Here is a 21,418-nt window from a genome sequence, read left to right as displayed (position 1 = left end):
CCGCAGGGCGAGGGGTAATACGGTGCAGGCACAGGGGAGGCTTTGTGGTTCTCAGCCAACGAGAGCGTGTGAAGCTGAATCTGCTGCCACAGGCGCAACAGGATTACTGAGTGCTCCCACCCACCGCTGAATGTCACGGTGACTGCTGTATATAGTGATATAATGCTTGATACTGCTTAGCTACCTGTCTCTTACTATGTTCCATGTTCCAATCGAACCAGGATGTCATTCCAGCAGCTACATTACAGCTACGCAGGTCATGGCTAGAAAATAATGAAGACCGTTTTGAATGGGCCCATCATTTACCAGAAGCTGTTTTTTTCTTCTCATTTCTTCATCTTTAGTCTTTTTTTAAAAAGAAATTGGTGGATTTTCTTTTGGCTGGTCTGCTGAGCGAGTGGTTCATTCAACTGTACACAGTTTTGGCACTTTACACAAGCACCCCCCGTCTCAGTCGACTCGGAATATTTCCCGTGGATTATCGAGTGTTGTTAAAAGTATTCGTAGTTGTATAGTACAGTTTTCTAGATTATGGTCCACGTACTAATCTGAGCCATACCGGTAGCCGATGAAGAACTTGCACAGACTGGCAACGTGACAGCTCGAGTCAAAGGAAGTTGCGCGCGTGTGCCTGCCAATAACTTACACTGAGCACCGATCCAGTGGGTCGTGCAACAGCGCCGTCAAGCCATCAGTGGTAGCTACAATCGGCAACGGTTCCGAGTGCAACCGTCATCGGGCGACTCGACTTCTTCCCCGTGGCGCCTATTGGCCACCTGTCTCGCCGCCCTCTGTCTGAGCCTCCTTCTGCACCGCCCAGCCTGCCTTTGCTTTGCCGTTGCCACTTTCGCTTTCCTCGGTCGACTCTGTCCACAAAGGGGGCTCGGCCTGCGCGTTCGTCCCCATTGCAGCGCAGATCGTTGACACAGCCAGCCAGCCCTGACTAGACCCAATTTCAACCCCATCCGCAGCCCGTTTTACGTCTCCATCAGCCTGTGGTAACGTTAGCCCACTCTGCTCCCTATCATTTACTAGTTACGGAGTACTTTTCTGCCCATTTGATTACTGACCAGCAGAAGAGCGATGAGCAGAGACATCTGGCAGGTTGCCGCTCGTGTGGCCCAACTCCCACCGTGCCAGAGCGGCCAGCAAGAACCCTCATCGTCACCGCATGAGGACTTGTCACTTCATCTCCAGAAGTCAATATTGGTGGGCAAAGGTGGGCGTCTTCCTTGCCAGGCACACCAGGTTCCAGGCCCTCTTTACGGACCCTCATTGCGACGTCGTTAGCGCGGCTGATAGGGCTCATTGTTGGGGGTCCCGTCCTCCTCCTCCTCCTCCTCCTCCTCCTCCTTGGTCCCTTTTTTTCCCTCGTCAGAACATCTCACCACCTGCCCAAACTGCCCACCGGGAGATGGGTACTTTTGTCACGGAGGAGCGATGCTAGGCCGCGCCGGGAAACGACCAGCGAATGAGATCCGACGAGTGGCGTTTTCCAGCCCAGTGAGGACGCAAGACAATCAGCCTGGAAAGGTGCCGCGCAGCCGAATTGTCCCTTCGTAGTCAGGCTGAACGTGGGCATAGGAGCTGAATTACGCTTAGCGCTCAGATTACTTGCAGGATCAGGCTGCAGCTCGTACAGCCCGGCGCTCGGATTTGGGGGCTCTCGTCATCTCGCTCTACCAGTAAGTTAGTTACATTACTTTGTTTGCTCTCTTGACGATCCACCATCCACCACACGGATTGCGTGGCCCTGTCCCCTTTTGGAGACTGCGCCCGACTCGCGCGAAGCCCTGCAGCGGCCCAGGATGATACCTCGATGAGGCTGAGATCAAACATGCCACGAAGAACTGGCCATGTGCCCCCGAGGACTGACATGACCCCTGCATGGGGCCTTTTCATATTGCCGCCCCCATGCTGAGAAACTTTTTGCCATTCTTCCACGTAGATTGTGCTCTTCATTCACTCCTTCTTCGGCCAAGTCCGCGCATCTACACTGCATGCTTCTCCAGTCATTTCCCATTGCATTTTTGGTTTAAGCCAGCACCAGCGTCGGTTATAGCGACGACTCGCTGTCGCAGCATCTTGGGCTATCCACAGCCACTACCCGCGTCCCAACCCACGATGAACCGCCGACGACGATTTCTCTACATCATTGTTCTTTTCACAGTCGCAGTTGCGGTAATTTACAACTCGTACGAAAGCATTGGTCGTTTCCTCCGCCTTTTTGTGCCCCATTCGGGCTATCCTCTGAACCAAGACCAAGCGCTGGCACGGTTCAGGGTCCAGAAGCAGCAGCCCAAGAACGTGCCGCGCATAATTCACCAGGTCCTGCACAACTGGAGGCAGCATGGCAACGAATCAGAACTACTCCCGGAATGGGAGACGCAGCGTCAGTCATGCCGGGACAAGAATCCCGACTGGGAGTACAAGGTGCGCAAATGCGGCTGCAAAGAATAACGGTCATCGCTAACGCCAAGGCGCTATAGTTCTGGACGGAAGACATGTCGCGAGACTTTATACGAAACGAATTTCCCTGGTTCATAAAGGCGTACGAATCCTTCAGATACCCCATCCAACGAGAACAAACGGTTCGATACTTTATATTACGACATTACGGCGGCATATACATTGACCTCGATTTTGTAAGGCATCAGTCCGCTTGCTCACGATTTGCTGGACACTTCATTAACACGCGCTTCTCATAGGGCTGCGTCAACAGTCTCGAAAGCCTACGGCCATACCCCGTCTTCATTTCCGACCACCGCCGCGGCACCCTCGCCGACAAGATCCTCGGCGCCGCGCCCAACCACCCGTTCTGGGTGCACGTCACCGAGACCATCCCGCGCCACTCGCACTGGTACCTGCTCCCGTCGCTGACCGTCCTCTACGGCACCGGCCGCTGGTTCCTCACGGCCGCCTGGGACCGCTGGCACTGGGACAATTGCCAGCAGACGCTGTTTCGCTACGGCAGGACCGCCGGCTGGCTCACCCGGCTGTCCATGCCGCAGTGGCGCGGCGCCCCCGAGTGGTCCATCTTCAGCAGCCACCGCGGCGGCACGGCCGAGACGTGGCCTGTCGACATCTTCGTTCTCGGGCGCAAACACTGGATCGTGTCCATTGTTAGCGGTGTCGTGGGCTGCGCCATTGGCGTCTACCTCGGCGTGAAGCTGTTCCGGAGGAGGTGCGCGCGACGGCGGAGGGGCTACCGGCCAGTGTCCGTTTCGGAAAGTCGCGTGTAGTATACTATACACATCACATTTTGCATATTAGCGATTTATTCAGCATTGGGGCGTTTTAATACCAGATTCTGTTTCTGCTGGTAAACATCAGTCTTGCACCCAGTAACCCGCCAAGATTAAGAGACTATTTTCCGGTCTGGATATTGATTTTGAACGGTGGTGTTTCTGACGATCCAAGTACCCGAGCATGAAGCTTGCGCAAAGTGCAGCAGTTTGGTCTTGTGCCGTCAAATACAAAACACATCTCATCATAGCCAAGAATAGGGCATACTAGCATGTCAATTATCTCGGTTCTTTCGGCAGTAGTCAGCCCTATGGCGCGCCAAGCACTGATTCCCTCTTGTGGCGTCGCCGCCAGTTCCGGCGCTTCCGATCGCCCGGGACTTGCTAGTGGCGAATCTACTCTACGATCGCTGCAGTTTCAGAGGTGTGAGAAATGACGACACTGTGATGGTCATGCGGAATTCACGTAGGCAGATTGACAGCGCAGCATTCGGTTACCTTGGCGGGTTTGGTGTGCTACCTGAAATGTTCAGCCTGGCTGCTCAGACCACAGGCTTTCCGCCGAACAGCAAATGCAACGACGTCTGGATTTTGCAACCTGTCAATATTTAAGTTTTCCAATTCTGCAAAGCCGTTTTATCTACTGCGAGTTGTTACTGCCACCCTTGCCGGCCCGCACGACGATTCTCGTATCGCTAGACTGGCAGAAATGAGCCGCGGTACCGCCCTACGCGGGCAGGATATTGTGTGGCACGGAAGCAGCTGCTGAGAGTTTATCGATATAGATCATGAAGGCAAACCTCTCTTGACTGCTAAAATCAGAGAAAATGAAGGGAGTCTCTAACAGTGTATTAGGTTGGCAAGCTGTGGGTGAAGCCCGAGATGTTGGATTTGCATTGTAGGTAGAAGCAAAGGCTAACCAAACAGATAATAATTACAAAAGAGCATACAGCAGCCGGTCTTTGCTGGTAGTTGCTCACCCAATTTACCAACCTGACGTTTAGAAGCTTGGACATCGGAGAACCAGAATGCGTATGTGTGAAGGGGAGATCCCACCCACCCCCCCCCCCCCCCCCCCCTCCAAAAAGAAATGCGCGGCAATCGTCCAATGTCTTAAGTATTGGCAGCTCCGATAATTTGGCAGTTCAACGCTAATATGAATATTGACCAAATCTCGCTGCCGCTATGAGGCGGCTTTTGGATGTCTCTTTGTGTCCCGTTTCTATCCGGCCATCTATGCCAGCTCTCTCTTGAGCTGGCCATCATCTATGGTCCTTTCGCCGCACTCCATCTGTGTTTGAAGTCGATCATTGAGCATGGTTAGACTGACTTGAATATTATCCCGATTTATTACTGCACCGCTGCACTTATTAGTTTTTTTTTTAAACAGAAATATAAAAAGAAAAAAAAAGAAAGCCCCAAGCAGCCCTATCCTTTCAGTGCTTGTCCATTAGCTGAACCCTTGCCAGCTGCACAAGCAAACACGTCTGAGAAATGCCCTCCAACAAGGCAGCTCCATCTCAAGGTTGCGAATGCATACCATGGACAATAAGCAGCCAATAAATAATGGTGGCCTTTCACATTGAATTGGCCAAAGGTGCCGCCTGTCTTAGTGGGGGGACTGATAACCTCGTAGTGCGCTCTATCATCTTCTGATCGAGGGGAACAACTGATCGAATTAGTTTTCCTTGAACTCATATTCATACATTACTAGGATCAGCCGCTATTTTACTATTTTTGTTATTTTTATTATCAAGTTAGCAGCAAAGTATAGTCACCGGCCGAGTCCTGGCTCGTCGAGTCAAGTAGGATCTAAAACCCAGGAGCTGTTCTATGCTCAAAGTTCCTCGAGCTCATTTTTTGATATGATTTACTGAGAGTTGTTAATTTATTGCCTTGTTCTCATGTATCGATTGCGTTTTCTGCAGCCTTCACATCTGCCGCAGCTCAATATATGCAGCAATCAGGCGACGCAGCTCTAACTAGCGCCCGTGGCTGGGCTCCACTACTTGTCCGATCGCCGGCGACGCAACAGTCAGAATCTCAAGACATACATGACTTTTTATCGTTGACTCCTCACACCAGCTCTTGTCATCGCCAGCCATTGAATTCTCGGCGTTCTCACTCTTTCGACCAATTCAAACGCATTTGCGTCAATTCGCTCCCATCCATCAATCTCACCAGCCTCGCGCCCAATCTCTCCCTACCCTTGCTTCGACGCACGCGGCCCAACCATGAGCGCCTCTCCTGCTCTCCGCAGCGCTGCCCGCGGCGCCGCACACCGCCTGCAGCAGCGTCCGTACTCGTCCTCGACAGCTGCGCCCCGACATCTCATGTCCATTGCCGACCTCTCGCCGACGGAGTTTGCCAACCTCGTCCGCAATGGCGCCGCGCGCAAGACCCAGGTCAAGTCGGGCCAGGCACCCGCTACCCTCCGCGACGGCATGGCGGGCCAGACGGTCGCCATGATGTTTAGCAAGCGCAGCACCCGCACGCGCGTCTCGACGGAGGCCGCCGTCACGTTACTGGGCGGCCATCCCATGTTTCTGGGCAAGGACGACATTCAACTGGGCGTATGTAATCGGCAGCGTCTCCTCCGCCATTTGAAGGCCAAGTAGGCCGTTGTTAACATGACATGTTGTAGGTAAACGAGTCACTATACGACACGTCAAAAGTCATCTCCTCAATGACTTCATGCATGGTCGCTCGTGTCGGCCCGCACTCCGACGTCGCGGGACTGGCGAGGGATTCGAGCGTGCCTGTCATCAACGCCTTGTCCGAAGACTTCCATCCCCTGCAGACGATTGCCGATTTTCTGACGCTACACGAGGCTTTTCCCTCGTCGAGCGCCACATCTGGCGGCAGCCTTGGCCTCGAGGGCCGCAAGGTCGCCTGGGTTGGTGACTCGAACAATGTGCTCTTCGACCTGGCCATTGGCTGCGTCAAGATGGGCGTCGACATTGCCGTCGCCTCGCCTCAAGGCTACGGCATTCCCGACTCCATGAAGGCCGTCATCAACGCAGCTGCGCAGGGCGTGTCCTCACCCGGCAAGTTGACGGAGACGAGTGTGCCGGAAGAGGCTATCAAGGATGCCGACGTATTGGTGACGGATACGTGGATCTCCATGGGCCAGGAGAGCGAGAAGAAGAAGCGTCTCGACGCTTTCGCGGGCTATCAAATTACGAATGAACTGGCCAAGCGTGGTGGCGCAAAGGATGGCTGGAAGTTTATGCACTGCCTGCCACGACATGCCGAAGAGGTTGCCGACGAAGTGTTCTACAGCGCAAGGTCCCTGGTATTCCCCGAAGCCGAGAATCGCCTATGGGCTGCCATTGGTGAGTGATTGTCTACGTAGCATGTCTCGTCTCATCTTACTAACAGCCAATTTAGCCGCGCTGGAAGGCTTCGTTGTGAACAAAGGCAAGTTCTAAGTAGTGTAGTGATTGAGCTTTAGGTACATAGCAAAATTGGAAAAAGGTCATCAATATGTCAAAATTTGCATTTTAAACAAGATCTAGATAAAGACCAGTAGTGGTAACAAAAAAGCTATCAAATCCAACCGGTTACGCCATGATCCACTTGACTCTGCATGCCACTTTTATGCATCTCCCGTGCCGTCTCGTTTAACCGGGAGGAAGCTGGCTGGCATCAACAATCTCGTCAGCGTCGAGAGTCAGCTGCTCCTCATGGGGGCCCTTGAGAGGGGATCTGGGCAGGGCCATGAGGCCAGTACGGGCAGACTCGAGGATACCGAACGGTGCGACGAGCTTGAGGAAAGAGTCGATCCTGGAGGGCTTGGCAGAACTGTTGGCCATCTTGTCAGCACATTGAAAACGATCGAGCCAATCAGGACATGAGACAACTTACACTTCAACGATGCAGCTGACAGTGCTAATGTCGAGCACTTTGCCGCCAAACTGGTGGGTAAAGTAGGTAATGGTTTTGAGATGCTCGTGCTTGTGGCGGAGGGCCTCGGAGGCGGCGAGCTTGCTGGGGTGGAAGTCGCGGGCGGCGCTCTCCTCGAGGGTCTGCTGGTTCTCGTGGTTGAGCTCGGGGTCGGCGGCGGCGGCGTCGGGGTCGCCGGTGGTGATTTCGCGGTGGTGGGCGAGCAGCTCCTCAAAGTACTCGGGGCCGAGGATGTTGATCTTGGCGAGGAGCAGCTCGCGCTGGACGAGGGCGGCGCTCGAGTAGTCGAGGACGGCCCAGACGGGGACGAGGTCCTCGAGCTGGCGGCGGGCCTGCTCGACGACGCCGTCCTGGCCGGTGAGGACAATGGTCATGCGCGACAGGTCCTCGACCTCGGTGTTGCAGACGACGAGCGAGTCAATGTTGAAGCCGCGCGCGGCCAGGATGCCCGACAGCCGCGACAGCACGCCCGGCTCGTTCTGCACCAGGCAGTTGAGGATGTGCCGCTTGGGCGGCGCCATGCTCGGCGTGGGCGTCTCGTAAAGAATGTTGGACACGGCCGCCTGCGCGGACCACGCGGGCGGCGCCTCGGTCAGCGGCAGCGGCGCCGAGCGGCGACGCAGCGCCTTGTAGGCAATGGCAGAGGTCGACGAGGTGCTCGACGAGCTGTAGCGGACAGCGGCGGCCGCGGCTGGGAGGGTGGTGGTGCGCGCGGAGGCGGCCCATCGGAGGGGCGCTCCAAAGGAACGCAGGGCAGCCATTGTTCCTTTTTTTTATTCCCAAGTCGAATGATGGGGGGTGAGGAAAAGGAAATGAGGACGCGGGAAATGCGAGAACAAAGGGTGGATGTTGGCTCTGCGAATTGGAGACGAGCGAGAAAAGATCAAGGTCCTGAGTCAAAGGCTTGCCCCAGGAAAAATGGCTGGCGGAGGGCTATCGGAGGGTTAGCGGAGCGCCTATCGGGCCGGGAGGGTCGTTGGCTCACAGGCGCTGTAATGGCAGATGGAATAGGACTTTTAGCTGACCCCACGCCGGACAGAGGTTGGAATATAATACGTCAAGTTTTTCCAATTGAAGCTGCGTGTTCTTCTGGTGGCAATGGCTGATTTAAAATTTAGAAGTGAGCCTCGCTTCACATGACGCTCGCCAAACAAAGAATAAATGCAGCTGCACAGCAATCTAGACTGCTCCGAAACCGCAGCGCCAGGGTCGGTCTGGGGCAGATGCAAGCTCCAGCAGCTCCGGGCCTGGCGCGTGCGGCCCCCCACACAGCTTCAGCTGCAGATCCCGGAAGCAAAGTTTATTCCGGCTCCGTCACCGACGCTGTGCATCACCGTCAAGCCAATCAATAAAAAAGTTGAATCTACAACGGCTTTGCTCTTGCTTCCCACCACAGTTAGAACAAGTCTTTTTGTGCTGCAACGTGTGCTGCGATTTTTTTTCTTATCCTGTTCATTGTCGCATTTACGGTGACTTTTCGTTTTCTTGGCCTATAGACACTTCTTCTCTTCACGCGACCCAATCTTCGAGACCAACATCGCCGCCATGGCCGACGCAGAGCCGCGCAAGCGTTCGCGCTTTGATCAGAAGGAGCCGGAGCCCAAGAGAGCTTCGCGATTCGACCGCCGCTCGCGCTCCCCTCCGAACCGAACCTCAGAGACGAGAGAGCGCAGTCCGCTAGGCAACAGCGAGAGCGCCGCCGACCCAGCCGCAGCCGCTGGTACGTCGCAGACCCAGGTTCCACGAATGTTGCTGTTTCATGGAACGGTAGCACCACATATGCTCGTCCATCCGTACTGACTTGTGCTTCTACAGCTGCGGCCGCCGCGAAAATCAACGCGCAGCTCCAGGCCCGCAAGGGCATCCAACACGTCGACGTTCCGCCCATCCAAGGCGCCGTGCACAATGGCACCCCCGAGGCCAGCTCGACGGCTCCCGAAGCAGGCAAAGGCGCGCCTGGTGCGCCCGGCGAGATGTATGTGTCGGACGGCGACTACATACAGGACATCGAGGTCAACGACTTGCGAAACCGCTACATGCTCATGAAGGCTCAGACGCAGCAATCGGTAGGTGGATGTCACTGGGTCGTACGGCACGATGCTAACATGCCTTTCAGATTCAAAAAGATACCGGAGCTGGTAATGGCTTTGCACAGCCTGTAAATTCCTTCTTGTCCACTAACATTGTCTAGATCTTACCGTTCGGGGCAAATACTATCCTAACAAGAGTATGGCTACTGCTGCTGTAAGGACTCGCGAGGCCACCTAACACATGCCAGAGCTAACTCTATAGGAACCTCCTCTCTACCTTCACATTACCGCCAGAACAAAAGAAGTTCTAGAAGCTGCCGTTGCCAAGGTCAATGAGCTGATTGAGCAGGAGCTTCCCCAGCTTGTCGATGAGCGCCGATTCAAGCGCCGCGACAGGGAACCGGAGGCCGAGGAAACTGGTCGAGTAAGGGAACTGGCTGCCCCGAACATTCTCACATTGTGCTAACTTATCGCAGCGCAATAAATGGCCCGAAGAGAGCATTCCCGTTGGTCTGGAGCCGGTCCCCGGCTTCAACCTTCGAGCCCAAATAGTGGGTGCGGGCGGCTCTTATGTTAAACACATCCAGCAAGAAACAGGATGCCGTGTTCAGATCAAAGGTCGCGGTTCAGGATACATTGAACGAGACACTAACCAGGAGAGTGACGATGAAATGTTTCTCCACGTTGCGTACGTCACCTTCACCGGCAATCCTAATGCCACGGGTCACTAACATGTCTTCTTCAACAGCGGCCCTGATTTGGCCATGGTAGAAAAGGCCAAAGAACTCTGCCAAGACTTGATCGAAAACGTCCGTGAGCAGTACGAAGAGTTCAGGAGCCGTCCGCCACGCCAACACGGCGACCGCGGCGGCTACGGCGGCGGCGACCGTGGCTACGGCGGCGACCGACGAGGCGGCTACAATGACCGCGGCGGCGACCACTACAGCGGCCGTGGCGGCGGCGGTGGTGACTCGTACTCGAGCTATGGCAGACAAGGCTCGGATAGCGGCTCTAGAACCGCCGCTGCCGGCTCGGATAGCCCGGCCAATGCTGACTATAACGCGCAGTATGCGCAATACTACGCTCAGGCGGCTGCTAACGGTCAAGATCCATACGCCGCGTACGGCGGCTACGCCAAGTAAGGCTCTCACCTAGCCTTGAACATGGCCGTTCCCTTGCTAACAAGCCCAGCTACGTCGCCATATACCAGCAGTACTACGCTCAGTATCAACAAGGCCAAGCCGGCGCTGCTCAATCGCCAGGACAGGCTCCTGGTGCGTCGGCATCACCCCCGCCACCCCCAAGTGACTCGGCGCCTCCGCCGCCTCCTCCTTCGGATTCTGCCCCTCCACCGCCGCCTGGCGCTTCCGGTGGCTACAGTGCTGTTAGTAGACATCTGTAGCAAGCTTTGATCTTTTGAAGCCTCGACTAACCAAACGACAGGTTCCTCCTCCACCTGGTCTGTAAAGGAGACAGCATCAAAAGGTTGCCCTTGGTTATGTAAATGATTTATACTTTTTTTGCTCACTGACTTGAACCTGCGGTATTGCGTGCCATCGACTCTAGGGTCAGAGCTCAACAGCTGTTGATGCTTCTTGAGGCAAGGAAAAGAAGAAGAAAAAGAGATATCCACCGTCGCGAGCCGCGAGCCCATGATTCTAAGTATTAAAAATTTGTGTGTGGCGAGGACAAACTAATACCAATTATGCACAGTGCGCTGCAGATATATCTTTTTCGTTGTCCGTTTTTTTTTTTTGAGATGCTGAATTTGAACAGGCTGAAAAAGCTCGAGCAATCCAATCGGTCGAACGGTCTTGTGGCCAGTGTTTGCTAATGTTGGCAGATTCTCGATGCCCATGATGGCCCGTCTGGTGACATGTGTGACGTTGTGCTAATCCAATTTGTAAACTCTAGGAGCCATTCTAGCTTGCCCACTGTTGTGAACGAAAAAGCCGGCACCCGCGTATTGCGTTCAGATAGCTTTAGTATCATAAACTGCCCAAGGTGCCCAGTCTGGCTGGTCCTGTCGGAATCTGACGTCCACGGTGCCAAGCAAAAACAAGCAACCTTTTCCCGGTTTTACCCGGTCCTTGTATGATATGCTCCTAAAGATATATGCAGAACAACTACGATGCTCCATATATCCATTCTTGGCAAGCAGGAGAGCTTCCCGACGACGACGGCGAGCAGTGGCTTTAAGTCCCGGGTTGTCATGTACTAGCTTCATCACAGGCGTGGTAGAGCTTTCCATGGTGCAGATTCCAATTGAAATAAAACATCAAACAGAACTGTTTCATTGTATACTCGACAGTTTCATTCTCCAATCTATTTTAACACACTTGATTTGTCGCTACAGCGGCATCTCTTTGAGGAGTCGTTGTTGCGTCACTTCCCACGGCCCACTTGGGGACCTGGAAGCTTCAACTTCCCCCAGACAGAAGTTATCCTTGGACGTTAACCCTTCCCAAAACAGAACTGCAGGCCAACGGTCGCCGCGCAGGACGCCAAAACATAGCCCAGCCATGAGCCACCAAAGATATCTATCCCACGATCCCGTCAAGGAACCCCATTCCGTATCCGTCAAAGTCCTACGGTACGTTTCGCGCCACCGAGCCAACGAACATCCCAAGCTCCCCGCGCTCCCCCAGCAAGGAGCTACCATCTCTAACAATGACTGCTCTTCCGCAACAACAGCCTATCATGTCCCTCTCTCGTGTCGCAATACCCGATTGAGCCGCCCTTCAAGGCCTCGACCGCTACTACATCCTCGCCTTCTCCTCCTCCTCTGCCCGCATCGCTCGCCTACCGCCCCAGCGCCGCGCCAGCAACCACGACGAACCCGTCCCCCTTCCTGCTCAGCCCGATCCTCAACCTGCCCGTGTCGTTTGGCTCCGCGTACGTCGGGGAGACGTTTAGCTGTACCTTGTGCGCCAACAACGACCTCACCGCGGACGACACGACAAAAAAGACAATTCGCGATGTGCGCATCGAGGCCGAGATGAAGACGCCCGGGCAGGGCAAGGCGCAGCGGCTCGAGCTCGGGCCCGCTGCCACCACCACCACCACTGCTGATACGGACGCCGATGGCGGCGCGGTCGCGGTCGCGGATCTGGCGCCAGGCGGCACCCTGCAAAAGGTCGTCTCGTTTGACCTCAAGGAGGAAGGGAATCACGTGCTTGCCGTGACGGTGAGCTACTACGAGGCCACCGAGACCAGCGGCCGGACGCGCACCTTCCGGAAGCTGTACCAGTTCATCTGCAAGGCGTCGCTGATTGTGCGCACCAAGGTCGGCGTGCTGGATCCCCCGGCGGCCGCCCCGCGCGGCAAGAGGCGGGCGGGAGGCGCGTCTTCGCCGCTGCGGCGCTGGATCCTGGAGGCGCAGCTGGAAAACTGCAGCGACGACACGATGCAGCTGGACAGGGTCGTCATGGAGCTGGAGCCGGGCCTGGCCTACCGCGACTGCAACTGGACGACGGCGCCGCCGCGCGCGGAGGCGAGCAAGCCCGTGCTGCACCCCGGCGAGGTCGAGCAGGTGTGCTTCGTGGTCGAGGCACTGTCGCGCGCGGCGCAGGTGGCGCGCGGCGCGGACGAGGAGGACGCCGTGGACGTGCTGGCCAGGGCCGCCGAGGCCGGAGGGCCGGACGCGAGGGTTCTGTTTGGCGTGCTGGGCATCGGGTGGCGTGGGGAGATGGGCAATCGCGGGTTCCTGTCGACGGGCAAGCTGGGCACGCGGGTCGTGCGGTGAGTTGTCGTAGCCGTCATGCACGAATGTAAATGAACAAAGATTATTTTCATGTATAAACACGCGGAACTACTCGGGAGTGGTTACGGAACATTGGGTTTTGGCCCGTGTTACCCTTGCACTTTTGTCAGGGACCCATGCTATATTGCGAAGAGGTCGCAGTAAAGGAACCATCACGATGCAGGATACAACCGAGTGGGAATGTGCTCCCCTAATATCAACTGTAGGAAAAACTGGCGATACTGGTATATAATGCTGATTGCTATCCACTTTCATGTCACCAGCATACAAGCACCTGCCATGTCTGGGACTATCCAATGATTCTGGGAATCGGTTGGAGAGGCAGATTCTGGTTTCTCTCAGGCATCCTTGTAGCTTTGGCAAGGGCCTCTGCTTTATCTTTGAAAAGACAAGAAAATTGCAAATTACTCGAGGCTGTAGCTGGTACAGCCGTCCACTGAGTATCAGATATTCATGTACCACAGCATAATGATGTATTTTGATCTGAAACATAGCAGCCTTGTACAACAATAGAGGGCTGCTTTGTGCAGACAAGCCTTCGGGGTGGCACAGCTATATTGGCAGCGATTCCGACTGCATTGACGCTGCGAGTTGGTTGTCACATTTTCATCTTCACAAGCTCGCGAGGGGCCGTGTTATTGGACAAAAGTGTTTGCTCTGCTTGTGCATCCTTGGCAGAAACTAAATGCAAAGCCATGTGGGAAAATACAGTCGTGTACAAGAGGGCAGAAAATGTTTGTTCGAGTATACTTTTTCCCTCGGCAAGCAGTCAAGTGGCTAAGGCTGGAATTGCAATATGGCCTCGCGATGTAAGTGCAAGGGTCTTGTACTTAAGCTGGTGTGGAGAGCGGTTACTCAGCTCAGCCAGAGCCTTAAGAGAAAGCCAATAGAGTGTTGGGCGTAACGAAGTTGAGTCTCGGTGTTTCAGCGGTGAGTGATGGTGCATATTTTTTGATTGCCTCATTGCAGAGCGAATTGTCGATCGCCTTATACCGACTTGGGGCTTCAATTCGTTGTACCTTGTCGCAAGTCTCCACTCCTTGCATTGTAGATGCGCCCGCTGCGCCGAACCACTACAGGTCATTTCAAATAAGGGACATGGGGGTTTCAATGGCAAGGATTTCCCTTGTACACTGCTCCGTCATCTCGACGGCAGACCTGATCCAGTTAGTCGGCGCCTCGACCAGGGATGGGATAGCGAATCTCGGTGTCTCCCCATCGGGGAACTGACCAGTGGTCGCACTGCCACCAACCTCGGCAGCGACCTCATTGCGGGAAAGAAATCCATGGCACGATCCATTTGAGTGTTCTCGCTTCACCTTCCCTGCTTCTCTAATCACTGTCTTCGCTTTTACTCACCGCGGTGCATGTAAGCCACACGTCGCGCGTCGCTGCAATGCAAGGCAGCCCGGTGCCGGTGCAGCGTAGTGCATAGGCGATTTTTTTACAATGAACTCTCGCCAGAGGCGGAGCGGCCAATTGCACACAGAGCGGGCAGAGCGCCGGCATCAATGCATCAAATGATAGGTCAAGTTTTCGGCGAAAGATTGAGCTGACAATGGGCAGCTTATCTTGTGCCGTTTTACGCACAGCATTGTATTTCTTCCGCTTCTTTGCCGTATCCGTTGTTGGCATGCCAGTAGTGCGCGTGTGTCGTATTCCGCTCCATCGTGGCTTGCGTAGAGAGCATAAGCTCCATAATGTTTGGGGTTGAAGCCTTTGGGGTTCTTGAACCAGCCAGTAGCAGGAGCGAAAGATTAACAGACAAGTGGAGAGACGGGAAGCTTTGCTGGCCTAGTGGTGGCTTGTATCCATGTATCCATATCCGTACAAGCAGCCAAATAGTTAGTGGGTGAGGATGGTGTATCTGCTCCGGCCAAATAAAGGGTCGACCTTTTCTGGGTCAGCGAGACGCGTCGTCCGACACGAAAGATCGTCAGGGTCGCTCAGAATTGAAATAGCGAAGAGGATTCGGGGCAGGGACGGTTGCCTCGCGCCTTGACTCAATCTGATCCGATGTTACGGGCCGAAGCTTTCAGGCGTGACACTAGTTACGTCCAGGACCATTGAGGATTCCGGAGTAGGCTTTAAACGAAGCAGCTCGGCCAAGTAACTTTCCAACTGTTTATTAGTTGACGGTCACTAGCTCGGCCAGGTCATCAGCAGTTGCTGAATGCATGGCAGCGACCTATGCGGGGCAGGAGTTTCTCTCTGTTGCGCGAGATGGGGTCGTGTTGGAAGAGATGCCAGACAAACCGCAAAAGCAAAGACGGGAAAGAAGGAAAAAATCGATCGTGTCAAGGCCATGCTGCGGCCGCGGCTTTGCAGGGTTGCATCGGGATGTTTTATGTGAAACTGGAAGCCAGGCTCGCGTGGCTTGTTCCTGCGTCAGCGACGGAGCCAGCCAGCCGTAAAAGGATAATTGACTTTGCTAGCGGCGCACCAAGCCTGGCCACTGACCACTGACGGTACGCGTGTTGGCAGTGGTGGCAGGCGGCTAGCGACATGGGGACCTGGCTCTGCAAACCCCTGACAGATGCATGGGTGGATGCTGGGCTAAGGAAAAGCCTGCTTCTGGGGCAGGCAGGTCGGCGCCGAACGAGACGAACCTGTGATGCCTTGAGTTGTCAGCTGTCTGGAATTTTGTCGGCTGGCCGTGTAGCCATGAAGCCACGATAATAGAAACGTATGGACTTGTCGAAACTTGGGACTGATTTCGTCTTCCGAGGCCCGAGCTAGACAATTCAGCTTGGTCGGATTGGCGGATAATGCTCTGCTCTCAGGCTGTCGGTTGGGGATGGATCTGTGGCGTCGGTTTGGTGGTGGGTTGGGCGTGCTGCGTGCGTGTGCGTGTGCATGGTGCTCCATCCCGGACTATCCAGTACGACGACTGCAGCACGACTGCAGGCGTGGCGCCCTGCGTTCATTGACACGTCGCGTGGCGGTTGCATTGTCTTGTTCTTATTGATGTGGCGGCCGTCGATACCCAACACCATTATCGGTTGGATGGCACCTATGCCTCGGCAAACACGCTAGAAGGATCAAGACTCGCAGCAACAATTGACGGAAATGACGTCGGTGCTGCTGGGAAGTCGGATGCTGAAAAGCTCCAGAGGCCCCAGAGGCTCCAGAACAGACCGGAGCCAAGACCCTGGCGGACCAGTAGTTGGGTGAATGATGGTCCATGGGCGGTGGAATGGGTAAAGTTGGGATGGTGGTTTTGGCGGATTGATGGGAATCGCAGGACGCTGAGCCGGCCCCCCACCGACAGGCTCCAGCAGTCACCTACCTAGGCGGTGGAGCGAGTGGGTGCAGACTTGCATTTTAGCGCAGGAACTTGCAGTTACAGGTGGTGGCCAATGGCTTGGTGGCGCCCAGCGGATGTAGGTAATTGGTAAGGTACCAAGGTAGGTATTTAGGCCGTCTTACAGGGGTATCAGGGCCCAACTCTCAAAATACAGGCCCAGCCTTTCACTAATCACGCCCGAAATAGCACCCCACGCCGCCTGTGGCTGCCTGTAAATCAGCTCCGCAAGATGCTGCTGTCCACTGATGAAGCCGCTCGTTGCTGCTGCTGCATCGCCAGTATCCAGTCTCCAGTCTCTACAGATTAGAGCCAGCAGACACGGATCGGCACCGCCATCACCATCACCACCGCTTTCTCAGTCTCAGTCAACCATCCACGTCAATGCAAGCCTCAACCAAGGCTTCTCGCTAGCGGCTCACCCGCCTGTCGCCAAAAGGGGTTCGCCAGGATTCAGCTCCAGTGAACGTCTGCGATCTCTCAGGCACCTGCTGGTTGATCCTGACTTGTCCTGTCCTCCCAGCTCCCAGTCTCCGGAGCGAGCTGACCGTGGCTGGCTGCAAACACCCGCGTCTCATATGTCAACAAGCCTCTGCTTTTCCGCCTCAACCTTTTCAACTCTACACTCTGTGTCTTTCTTTTCTTTTTCTTCGTCCTACCCGCTTGACTCGCTTCTACTGGCGTCTCTTCGCAAGACCACCACTGCCTCGAGGCTCTAGTTGCAGCCACGACGCGCCGTCAAGTTTAAGCTCGCATCCGCCCACTCAAACGAAACTTGGAAACCTCTAGTCCGCCCCTCCCCCTCGGGCCCCTTCCCCCTGTCCCGCCTCTCAGCCTTCGAGCTTGCATCTGATGGCCTGGCCCTGCATGCTCCTACCAAGGCCGAACCATTTCGCTTCCACCACTTTCGAGCGACAAACTCGTCCCGGCTCGAGAGAATCGTGAGCTGCATCTCACCGCCCTCAATCTCGCCATCCATTCCATCCCAGCTTTCCACCATATCACCCTCATCCGCTGGTCGGCCACCAAGACTTTCACCTCATCATTTCCTTCCCGACCTGCTTCCGCGACCGTCTTCCTCTCTCAGCTCCTCATCCGCCGTCTCGACGAACCACGATTCACCATCGAGAAGCCGCTCAACAGCTTGCCTCTCGTTGGAGCGCGTCTACTCGCGCCAACCGGCCGAACGGCCAGTTTTTTTGCTCTCTACAGCCTCCAGCCCCCACACACCTGACATGCAATGGACTCCTCGTCGGCTCCTCTGGCTCACTACTTCTGGATTGCCGGGGTAGAATCAATCTCCTACGAAGATGCCCCCCAGGCCGTAGTGCCGGTTGACGACACCATCGCCGAAGACGGTGAGCCTGATAATGGCGTAATCGTCAACGGCCAGCATCGGGCCAATGCCGCCCGCCACTCACGCCAGAACTCGGCCAACCGCCTCTCCAAAATATCCTTCGACGCCCATTCCACGACAAGTACTCTCGATGACCTCGAGAGCACCCGCAGCAACCGAAGCAGTGCAACCATTCGTCCTAGCAGTAAATTGCCTCCTGCTGCAAATGGCTCCAATGGTGCTCCTCCCGAGGACGGCCTGCCGCCTGGTGCTCGCATGGGCGATGTCGACTTTGACAGAGCCTTGCTCAAATTCGCTGCTGAACGAGAGAACTTTCTCGAGGATCTCTCATTCACAGCTGGTGCCAGGGTCCAGGCAAGAGCTCCCATGGTCAACCCTCGTGCGGAGCGCATTAAAGCCGATGAAGTTCCTAGCGGCCGAATGAGTCCGCTGCGCAGTCTAAAAGGCAGTATTCGCCGAAAGATTAGCTTTCGAGAAATGAGCAGCACAAAACGGCAGGGAAACATCCACAAGAGCAGCAGCATGAATGGAGCTGGTTCGTCTTCTTCCTTGTCGCGTGCTCAACAATGTCACTAACGTGTCGATAGCCTCTGTCCGCACCGCGAAACGCCTCAGCAACTACAATTCAGTAATTCCCCCTCCCGAGCCGCTCAATGCCGACCCGGACATGCACCCGCTCAAGCGTCGCTTCGAACCTGTCCTGTTGGACCGATATCCCCCCAAGAGTGCTACCGAGGAGGTCCCACGACGGGGCCGATTTCCCGATTATGTGCCAATGTTCGCCTTCCCCAACGACATTCAGATTGTTTCCTCGGACGAACGACCGCGCTCGACATGGCATGGTTTTACCATGACATCTGAAGATAACAGCAAATTATATGGCATCTCCATCATCATATGGACAGCCTTGTCTGCCGACGTTGCTGATGAGGTAGAAATAAAATGCGAGCAGTGGCGCCAGAGCCACATGTCAAATGAAGAGCGCGAGCTCGCCGCGAGCTTGGGCATCCGGTTGGCCGGCGAGCGGACGCACCTTTCACAACTGCTTTCCAAGCTGCCTACGATACCCTCCGGGTCTGCCGCTCGCGATAGGCTTGAAGACGAAATCAGCACCGTCGAAGAAAAGATTGCGCTCATGACGGACATGCTGCGTCCACTTCGCCATGGAGCTGCATCCAAGATTGAAGGACTTACCGCTGGTGAAAGTGGACTGTGGGTTCCTCGCGCCTATGGTGTTTTAGGTAAAGACGCTGCCAACATGTCGTTCTGGAAGGAATGGCTCAAGGCCATTGTCGTTCCCATGACCGATGGAGCTGTTCTCCGGATACCACCAAGCTCGCCCAGAGTCGGCCGCTGGCAGCCGCTCGAGCGTTATGTCGTCAACTTGTGTACAGAGGCGTTTAGTCCGCTTGGGTCCAAAACTCAGGTCGAAATGGGCATCCGAGAGCTGAAGCTTTATGCTCGCAAGGAGGCCACCAACGAGATCCCCGGCTCCCGAACCATTGACCTGTACGCCCTGTTTCGGTGCTTGTCGCTGGAGAACATTGTTGCTCTCTATGAATACGCCATGTCTGAATCTCGCATCATTTTCCTTTCCTCACACACCAGCATGCTCCATCTGGCTTGCCACGCGTTGGCCAACCTGCTGTACCCTCTGAAGTGGGCCAGCATTTTCATTCCCATTCTTCCCGCCAGACTGATATCTGCTCTCGAGGCTCCTTGTCCTTACATTGTTGGTGTCGAGCGACGATACGATCGCATTGATCTGCCTGACGATGACTACGTCCTGGTCGACCTTGACAAGGATACCATTGATGCAACATCGCAGCCCCACCGACTGCCTCGCCAGCAAAGGCGAAAGCTCATGTCGCTTCTTCAGGTCGCTGCGCCTCATCGAATCCGTTACGGCGTCGTTGAAGGGCCACCACCATACGCCGTTGAGTCATTCCCTTATGATGCCTTCTCGACCGAGAATGGGTCCATCTTCAACTCGAGAGCTAGCGAGAGCACGCTGGGCAAGTGGGTGTCGCAAAATTCGTCGAGCTTCGATGGGCCCCTGGCTGCATCTGCTCTGCAACCTCCCGTGTTCAATGCCTTCACAGAGGCCGTTACCGACAACGGCAAATCGGACCGCCCTGGAACCAGCAAGTCGAGCAGGACGAGCCCCAAATCTTCGGTGTCACCCGATTCTACCCACTTTCCCCCAATCCCATCGACTCCGACGACACCAATCTCTAGAAGCGATTCTGGGTTCGCGTTGACAGCAACCCTGCGAGAGAAGCGCTCTGGTCACTTTGGTGAAGAAAAGATGCGCCGCAGCTCTTCATTTGGCATGGATAAGTTCCAGCCAATGCATCGGCCCAGTCTTCCCTTCCTCAATGGCCATCAGGCGAACCTCAGCATTTCGGGAATTTCCATTGATTCCCAGGCGACTGGGTACGGTGGCGGCGGAGGCGGCTATGCACCGTCAACGTACGCACAGTCTACTTTGGCGGCATCCACCATTATGCCCAGCATGCAAATCCAGCCTGTGCGCAACACCGAAACGACGGTATGGGTCGAAGGTCACTGCTTCAACCTGGACCGCAAAGATGCTAATTCGACATGCACTATTTGCGCTGAAAGGGCAGATGCTGAGGGCATGTATCACTGCTCCGCATGCAAGACGGTCTCGCATGGTCGCTGTTTGGGCGTCGCTTCGCTCGTCTGCCCTCAGGCGTTCCACCCAGACCGTGTTCGCGCCGCCTTTGTTCGCTGCCAGGCCAGCTTGCTCTACACATATCGCAAGCAGCTAGGCCGCCCATCGAAACAACAGCGCTCCAACGGACAGATTTACGCTTTTGACATGGATGGTTTCATTAAGAGTCTCCCACATGAGCAGCAAGAATATGCCGTTATGATGCGCGACACGCAGCTATTCAACGAGTTTATCCACGAACGAGAGCTGACGGCGCCGACTGAGCCGTCGATTCGACTGTTTGACGAGGTCATCATGGCCAAGAAGGCGCGTGGTCGTCCCGGTCTTTCGTCTGGCCTGTCGACTCTCTCGCGTCTTTCGTCAATTCGTGTATCCCACGGTGCGTCCGCCAACGCTTTTGGCCTTGCGCCGCCACGCGGCTCCGGCAAGCCACCAAGCTATCTCAGCGATGCGTCCGACCACATCTGGCGGACCGCTGCGGTGCCAGTGCCAAAGGGCAACTTTACTGGGGAGTATCGCTCAGTTGTCACGCGAGTGCCGGCCCGCCTGGATCGCACTCTGATGCGAGAGCCGCGGGCCATTCAAGGTGTGCCTCGGGTGGAGCAACGTGGTTCTCGCGGTCTTGTCCGAAAGCAAGTCGCCAGCATGCTGGGCACCACGCCGCCGCCTTGAACAGTACTACGCGACACCTTTATCTTTTCTTCGTTGTATACTTTGAACACGTGAACAAAGCAAACATTTTTCTCTCGGAGGTTTAACGGGGTCCCATATATCCGAGGCATCTGGGGTGCAAGCAAAAACTACTGTATATTATTTTACCAAGGGGGAGGTCAAAAAGTTTGCCATCATTTCTTCTTCCTGTGTGCTGTTTCTTCTTGTATGCTCTATTTCCTCTGGATGTGTTGCTGTTGTTATTTTTCATTCATCATTTACGGTATCTGCGACAAGTCGACATGTGTTGTCACGGTAGAAAAATTTGGACATGTGGGTGAAACAGCACCCGTCAGATACAGAGAAAAATCGATATTCCGTTTTTTTTGGGCTGTTGAAAGCAAAGGGTACTGACTCGTTGGCATATGATGCACATGCGTGACCTTTGTTGGTGTATTTCCGCC

The 21,418-nt window shown here is 55.1% G+C and overlaps 8 protein-coding genes across 9 annotated transcripts; 6 read left to right on the top strand and 2 right to left on the bottom strand.

The window, feature by feature from the left end:
* Positions 1-765: 765 nt before the first annotated feature.
* On the bottom strand, positions 766-1,097 carry LMH87_009643 (uncharacterized protein; the record flags this gene model as incomplete). 2 transcript variants are annotated; one of them, XM_056196673.1, is made up of 2 exons in its annotated part: positions 766-993; positions 1,071-1,097. In XM_056196673.1, the coding sequence occupies 2 exons, from the start codon at positions 1,095-1,097 to the stop codon at positions 766-768; spliced, it is 255 nt and encodes an 84-aa protein (XP_056053797.1). The 2 variants fall into 2 exon arrangements, with proteins under 2 accessions (XP_056053797.1, XP_056053798.1); XM_056196674.1 differs by lacking the exon at positions 1,071-1,097 and adding an exon at positions 1,047-1,058.
* A 790-nt stretch (positions 1,098-1,887) lies between these two features.
* On the top strand, positions 1,888-3,242 carry LMH87_009642 (uncharacterized protein; the record flags this gene model as incomplete). The annotated part of the gene is made up of 3 exons (XM_056196671.1): positions 1,888-2,433; positions 2,490-2,645; positions 2,709-3,242. The coding sequence occupies 3 exons, from the start codon at positions 1,888-1,890 to the stop codon at positions 3,240-3,242; spliced, it is 1,236 nt and encodes a 411-aa protein (XP_056053796.1).
* A 2,237-nt stretch (positions 3,243-5,479) lies between these two features.
* On the top strand, positions 5,480-6,676 carry LMH87_009641 (uncharacterized protein; the record flags this gene model as incomplete). The annotated part of the gene is made up of 3 exons (XM_056196670.1): positions 5,480-5,818; positions 5,890-6,580; positions 6,636-6,676. The coding sequence occupies 3 exons, from the start codon at positions 5,480-5,482 to the stop codon at positions 6,674-6,676; spliced, it is 1,071 nt and encodes a 356-aa protein (XP_056053795.1).
* A 192-nt stretch (positions 6,677-6,868) lies between these two features.
* Positions 6,869-7,912, bottom strand: LMH87_009640 (uncharacterized protein; the record flags this gene model as incomplete). Its single annotated transcript, XM_056196669.1, has 2 exons — positions 6,869-7,049; positions 7,113-7,912. The coding sequence occupies 2 exons, from the start codon at positions 7,910-7,912 to the stop codon at positions 6,869-6,871; spliced, it is 981 nt and encodes a 326-aa protein (XP_056053794.1).
* Positions 7,913-8,696: 784 nt separating this feature from the next.
* LMH87_009639 (uncharacterized protein) lies at positions 8,697-10,648 on the top strand (the record flags this gene model as incomplete). Its single annotated transcript, XM_056196668.1, has 9 exons — positions 8,697-8,871; positions 8,967-9,217; positions 9,268-9,289; positions 9,343-9,395; positions 9,444-9,605; positions 9,658-9,869; positions 9,930-10,319; positions 10,373-10,565; positions 10,625-10,648. The coding sequence occupies 9 exons, from the start codon at positions 8,697-8,699 to the stop codon at positions 10,646-10,648; spliced, it is 1,482 nt and encodes a 493-aa protein (XP_056053793.1).
* Positions 10,649-11,280: 632 nt separating this feature from the next.
* LMH87_009638 (uncharacterized protein) lies at positions 11,281-11,639 on the top strand (the record flags this gene model as incomplete). The annotated part of the gene is made up of 2 exons (XM_056196667.1): positions 11,281-11,433; positions 11,538-11,639. 2 exons carry the CDS (start codon positions 11,281-11,283, stop codon positions 11,637-11,639), a joined length of 255 nt encoding a protein of 84 aa, XP_056053792.1.
* Positions 11,640-11,703: 64 nt separating this feature from the next.
* On the top strand, positions 11,704-12,926 carry LMH87_009637 (uncharacterized protein; the record flags this gene model as incomplete). Its single annotated transcript, XM_056196666.1, has 2 exons — positions 11,704-11,774; positions 11,876-12,926. 2 exons carry the CDS (start codon positions 11,704-11,706, stop codon positions 12,924-12,926), a joined length of 1,122 nt encoding a protein of 373 aa, XP_056053791.1.
* A 4,562-nt stretch (positions 12,927-17,488) lies between these two features.
* On the top strand, positions 17,489-20,975 carry LMH87_009636 (uncharacterized protein; the record flags this gene model as incomplete). Its single annotated transcript, XM_056196665.1, has 2 exons — positions 17,489-18,140; positions 18,193-20,975. 2 exons carry the CDS (start codon positions 17,489-17,491, stop codon positions 20,973-20,975), a joined length of 3,435 nt encoding a protein of 1,144 aa, XP_056053790.1.
* Between the last annotated feature and the right edge of the window lie 443 nt (positions 20,976-21,418).

Source organism: Akanthomyces muscarius, chromosome 5 (assembly GCF_028009165.1).
Source record: "Akanthomyces muscarius strain Ve6 chromosome 5, whole genome shotgun sequence".
Lineage (NCBI taxonomy): Eukaryota > Fungi > Ascomycota > Sordariomycetes > Hypocreales > Cordycipitaceae > Akanthomyces > Akanthomyces muscarius.
This window is presented reverse-complemented; position numbering and strand designations above follow the sequence as displayed.